This window comes from Leptonotus elevatus, chromosome 16 (assembly GCF_054856555.1).
Source record: "Leptonotus elevatus isolate MCC_2025b chromosome 16, RoL_Lele_1.0, whole genome shotgun sequence".
Classification (NCBI taxonomy): domain Eukaryota; kingdom Metazoa; phylum Chordata; class Actinopteri; order Syngnathiformes; family Syngnathidae; genus Leptonotus; species Leptonotus elevatus.
This window is the reverse complement of record NC_141254.1, coordinates 16498312-16504591: the sequence shown is the minus strand read 5'-3', so window position 1 is coordinate 16504591 and position 6280 is coordinate 16498312. Positions and strand designations below refer to the sequence as shown.

Sequence of the window (6280 nt, the reverse complement as noted above, 5' to 3'; positions counted from 1 at the left end):
AATTGGCTACAAATGCCACGACGAAACTCAAAAGCCAATCGCCTTTCTTTCTTATGTAATTGGCTACGCATCAAATACAAACCACCAATCGCTGATGACGCGATTTATTCTTTCATTCCACCAAGCCAACCACAAGATACGCTATCGTCATAGAAGCCAATCACGTAAAAGGGCGTGACATCCCCGGCCTTTTATATCCGGGTAGAGCAAATGTTTCATTCTACAAAACTACAATTCTTGAGGAGTACGTTGAAGTTCTACAATGTCTGGAAGAGGTAAAACCGGTAAGGCTCGTGCTAAGGCCAGGACCCGTAGCAACCGGGCAGGTCTCCAGTTCCCTGTTGGTCGAGTCCACCGTCTTCTCCGTAGAGGTAACTATGCAGAACGTGTAGGTGCCGGAGCTCCAGTTTACCTAGCCGCTGTGCTGGAATATCTCACCGCTGAGATCCTCGAGTTGGCTGGTAACGCCGCCCGGGACAACAAGAAGACCCGCATCATCCCTCGCCACCTCCAGCTGGCGGTGCGTAACGATGAGGAGCTGAACAAACTTCTCGGCCGCGTCACCATCGCCCAGGGCGGCGTCCTGCCCAACATCCAGGCCGTCCTGCTGCCGAAGAAGACGGGACAGTCTGCTCCGAGCTCCGGCAAGACTGGAAAGAAGGCTTCCTCGCAGTCTCAGGAGTACTAGGCGTATGACTAGTAACTTTTACCCCAACGGCCCTTTTAAGGGCCACCCAAACTGCATTTAAAGAGCAAATGTCCTTTGTGTTGATTTCGTCACTTTTGAATAAATTCATGTGCTGGAGTTGAACGTCGCGAGTGGGTAGGCTGCCGTCGGCTAACTGGTTTGAACAGTTTAGCATATCCGGGTAAACTGGGGAATAAGTTCGCTGGCCACTCGGCGGTTTTAAACGTTATGTCTGTTCTCACCACACTAAGATAAAAGACAATTTCGGCCTAAATCGAGGTTAGCTAGTTTGCTACGTCTTTGAGTAGCCGAGGCCTCGTCACGTGTACGTTATTTTATTTGTTTTAGCTAGCTTCAACCTCTTTACACTTATTTGGCATTTTGAAAATGCTACCATTTGCTGGGGGGGAAAAAACAAAAAGGGAAGCCAACCCAAAGCTTCCTTTTACATGGTCTATGCAGCCCCACTAATATAAACAGTGTTTTGATTATGTGATCTGGTTTGTGTTCAATATGAGTTAAGCAAAATCTCAGGGGGCGGTCATTTGACGTCGACTGAAAATGACGTCAGTTGATCAGGGCTCAGACTAATCACGGCTCGTCTGTTTTCTGAAGCTCGTTACCTGAGCCCTGAACAGCAGTAATGTCATTTTCAGTTGCTAGCAAGTGGCAAAATAGCAGCCCTCTGAGATGGATTTTTCTTTTTAACTCTTATTCCACCAAATCCATATTAATCAGATTGCTGTTTAGACTAGTTGGGGCATGCACATACAATATGTTTAGAGAAGACTTACTACGTAAAATGATTGGGGCCAGTGAAGAGAGAGAAAAAAATTGGCAGGATTCTGCCTTTAAAGCGAGAATTCTGACTTTAATCTCAGAATCCTGACTTTAAAGTGAGAATTCTCACTTTATAATTTTGAGATTAAAGTCAAAATTCACTTAAATTGAATTTGTTGTCGATTTAATGCGAAATCAAATGCCACAGTTAAACAAGTTTGCTGACTTGCAAGCACACATTTGAGAAACAAGCACTTCATGGTGGCAGTGATCTCATCTCAGTTCACAACATGCAGCATTTTGACAGAGTAGCCTAAACGATGCTTTAAGACGTTAAATGTCACTCTCACTTTACTGTCAAATATGTTTACAGACAAGCATGTTTTATCATTGGCGAACAGGACGGATATTACTGTTTGAGTAACTCCTAGTTGTGAAACTCTTGATTTGAGTCTGTATGGTATTATACTGCCACTTGGTGGCCAAAACACACCCAAAAGAAAGTAGTACAGCACTGTAATGGCATTTAAATCATGAGAAAATAATTTGGGTATTGGGCATGTAGTACGCCGACTCTTCCACTAGATGATGTGGTAGAGTAGGTTTTAACAAAAGCTCAGCTGTGTGTTGTCCACTTTCTATAATTGCCATATTTGTCACCTTTAATTAAAACAGTATTTATCAAATTTGTGAATTAATGAACTGTACAATATTTGTTTTAGCTGGTTATTTAATAATAAAAAACGGTAACACATTCATTTAATTCAACAAACTATAGCTCAACTTAATTGAGCCTGTGTGGGAAGGACATTATTTGAATTTCTTCTCTTAATGATGGCATTCAAACTGTGTCAAAGGTTGACAACTTCCACCAGTTTAATTGCCTAAATATGTGTTGAGGGGGAGCACTGATTAACAGGATAAATACAGGAACAAGCTATGTCATGAGACAGCAAGAGGGGGGGGGGGAAAAATAGAGTTATAACCGTGATTGATCACCATGTGTAATGCAGATGTCGCATTCCCCCTAATGTCTTTTCCAATGTGTGTAGCAATTGCAGACGTTCCTGTCATCTCAGTTTTATTCAGAGTAAGAGCAGCCTGACACCACTGAGTTAGTTAGCACAGAGCACAGGGACAGCCTGAACCAATTACTCTGGTCTTGACAACGTGTCCACAAGCGCAAACTGCCAAGCTAAAAAATTCCAACCGGGGAGGAAATGTCAAAAATATCCTTTGGCTGTGATGTCTGTAATTTCCAGCTGTGCACTTTTCAACTGTGACAAAGCAAAAGTCTGGGTTTGTAACACGAGAGCGTCTGCTTCACATATGCGTCTTTCAACTTTTGAGACCACCGCAAGTCCAAATAAGTTAGTACAAAATGTGATAAAAAGTTATTGAATCTAGTCATTCTTGGAAGGAGAACGTAGGTTGGATATAAATAACAATAGCATAAATGCTAGGTGAGGCGAACGAGGGCTTGGAAAAGAGGGACGGGCCTGGCAGCAAGACGCATGTGGACGCACTGAGCGGAACGCAACATATTTTCCTCTTCTGGAAGTCAAGACGACTTGTAAGGATTTGAGCGGGCTGTCTCATCTTGTTTGATCATCATCTTTTCATCGAAATCGCTTCACAGGCAACAGGATGCTGCTCCCAGCCAGATCGGGTAATGAGGCGCTAAAATATTTGTTTGCTGGTGGAGTATGGCAGCGTTTGCGTGTGTGAGAGAGAGAGAGAGTGAGAGAGAGAGAGAGAGAGAGTGAGAGAGAGTGAGTGAGTGAGTGAGTGAGAGAGAGTGAGTGAGAGAGTGAGTGAGAGAGAGAGTGAGAGAGAGAGAGAGAGAAAATACATTTACAAAGGGGCTATTGTGCCAGCATGACATATTATACTCATGTTTGTCATCCAATCGCGACCCAAGTTATGTTCTGTTCTGAAGTTTCTGCCATCATTGTTTTTACTTTTATTTATTTATTTTCACATCTTGCAGGTGCCTTGCCAACTTAAAGGTTCACTCGGAGCAGGTGCAATCACCTCATTTTAGAGAGTGTTCACGAGCTGGAAGCACCATGAATGGATGCTTTTGTCATGAGTTACTACCTTCGGAGCTCATGCGTCCAGTAATGCACTGTTTGAGGAATTACGGCGGACGAAGAATTTGCTCAAACAGGATTATGAGGTGCATGCGGGCCTGAGTGAGTACAGTACATTTGCAAACTAAAAATAAGTATTGAGGTGAGAATATTGTGAATGGACCAGTACGGTACAAATTTGATCTCTTAGCATTGCTGACAGGAATGGAAGATGACAGGGTGAACATTTTTGGCTGTTACATTTTATAAGCACATGGTGGACTTTTGCTTAGCAACACGATTTACAGTAGTTAGCAAGCTGACAATGTATTGTTTAACAAATCTGTTTAGAATTTCGGGAGGGGGGGGGGGGGATGATATACCACTATGACAGAGTGGACATGTTCAACTTGACATGCAGTACAGGCCAAAAGTTTAGACACATTTTGTTATTCAATACATTTGCTTTATTCTCATGGCTGGTTACTTTGTAGATTCTCACTGAAGGCATCCAAACTATGTATGAACTAATGTTGAGCTATGTACTTGACAAAAAAAAAGGGTGAAATAACTGAAAACATGTTTTATATTATAGATTCTTCAAAATAGCCATCCTTTGCTCTGGTTACTTTTTTTTTTGCATACTCTTGGCATTCTTACCTCTGGAAAACCCTTTCAAAAACCTTTTGAAGCTCATCGAAAGAATGTGCAAAAAAATTAATCAGCGAAAAGGATGGCTATTTATTCATGTATTTATTTTATTAATTTCACCTTTGTTTTGTTAAGTACATGACTCCACATGTGTTCACTAGTCGTCATGGTTGTCGTCATAGTTTTGATGCCTTCAGTGAGAATCTACAATGAACATCGTCAGGAAAATAAAGCAATGTATTTAATGAGAAGTTGTGTCCAAACTTTTGGACTGTATTCTATACTGTAACTACAAATATACACACGCATATTGCACAAAATAGCAAAATATAAGTGTAATGCTCTATTTACCGGTAATCTGTAACAATAAATTGTTTCATTCTTTTTTTGAAGGAAGACAAAATACTGGTTGTAATGCCACTAAAAACATCAGAGGGTTTCTTAAAGATGCAATTACCCAATGACGACAGAGTGGACAGCCATTTCAGGGACACATGCAATTTTTTCATTGTGATAATGGAAATACAATCAAAATTACTTCTTTAAAAAAAAATGTATTTAACGTGTGATAAAACCATGCAAAAAAACCCACTTATTACACACAATGTAGTTCTATTTTCGGGATCTTTACAAGGTGATGAGTAACTGCTGGTGCACGTGTATGAAGCATAGTGACGCGCACGTGCGGTCACTGTCACAAAAGCCAACTGTTTCTTTTGCCATCTGTTCTCGTCTCTTCTTCCACCTTTTCTGCGGCCATTCATGCAGACATCCTGCACACATCTGGTCTCCTGCTCAGTGAGGAGTCAGTATTGTTTGTGACAGCAGGTCATGCAAGGTCAGAAACATCATTCTTCCGAAACCACTGTAACCAGTAGGTACACGCAGTAGTCCAGTTCAAATTTCAAAATGTCACGAGGATGTAAGTTGTGTGATCACCACTTAATATCATGCATGTTACTCACTATAAAATTGGGCTTACCTGTTTTTAACCACTACATTAAAATAGCCCTTTTTGTATGGAAGCGATTTATTAGAATTCAAGCCTGGTAATAAATATTTCTCCATACATTTTAAGTTATGTTAGTTACTTTTTTTACATACACTATTCACTCTTTCTGTTAAGGTATACAGCTTCAGTATGTTTATTGTTATATATAGAATGTAACTATATGTAACCTACAGTACAAACTTAATGGTTCCACCCAGCAGCAGTTTTATAGCTTTACATGGAGCCCAGAATAGAATCAGAAATAGAAAGAAAAAAAAGAGCAATAAGCATGAGAAAATAAAGTGATGTAGAACACATAAGAATAAAATAAGTAAATAAAGGGCGTCTTAGTTATGTGGGTTATTGTTTGCAATTAATGTGTTATAATGCAATAGACAAATTAGAAAGCTCAATGAGGATAACCCTTGTATTTAATGGATTGGTAATTCCAGTGATTGTTACATTTCAAATATGATTTCCGCTCCCAAACACCAAAGCTTCACTATAGACATTTCTTTACAAATTGGTCTTGTTTTCTTCACTGTTTTTTTTTTTTTTTTCATTTTTGGCGTACTTTTCCTTCGTGACTCATCATCTGTTTCATTTCCTCCATCTCCTCTCTGGCCCTGAGCATGGGAAAAGACGAGCGGGGACCAATAGTGGGCTCGTTCTCCCACTCACTTCCACTCTCTCTATTGGCCTTTGAGCCCATCCTTTCCTGGGGGATGCCTGGAAAGATAGAGCATGAGTTCGCTCCCTTCCTGTGTTATTTCTCTATCCCATCATGCATAATTATGTCACCATGAATGATCAAAAAAAAGAAGTGGAAATACCCTTTTGTTATTTGATCAAACTCAGATGTTTTTTTTCCCCCATCAGCCCTAAAGCACATGCTCTTCCCATTCAGTTAGGCTGACTTGACTTGAGCCCCTTTTGATCATTTGCAATGGTGGTCCTTGAAATTTCTCACATGGGATTTTCTGTCGTCAAAGGGAAGAAAAGTAGAGAAAAAAAAAATCTACTGTCGGTCGGGGAAGTAACTCTGCACCAGGATGGGGAGGAGAAGGGGTTGGGAGGAGGGAAAATCGTCAAGGAACT

The 6280-nt window shown here is 40.7% G+C and overlaps 1 protein-coding gene across 1 annotated transcript; it reads left to right on the top strand.

The window, feature by feature from the left end:
• Window positions 1-209: 209 nt before the first annotated feature.
• h2ax (H2A.X variant histone) lies at window positions 210-805 on the top strand. Its single transcript, XM_086099102.1, has one exon. The coding sequence runs from the start codon at window positions 263-265 to the stop codon at window positions 686-688; it is 426 nt and encodes a 141-aa protein (XP_085955228.1). The 5' UTR covers window positions 210-262; the 3' UTR covers window positions 689-805.
• The last annotated feature ends 5475 nt before the right edge of the window (window positions 806-6280 follow it).

What these genes read in the sequence shown, in the direction of transcription:
- h2ax (XM_086099102.1), top strand. Translation starts at nt 263, where the DNA reads ATGTCTGGAAGAGGTAAAACCGGTAAGGCTCGTGCTAAGGCCAGGACC.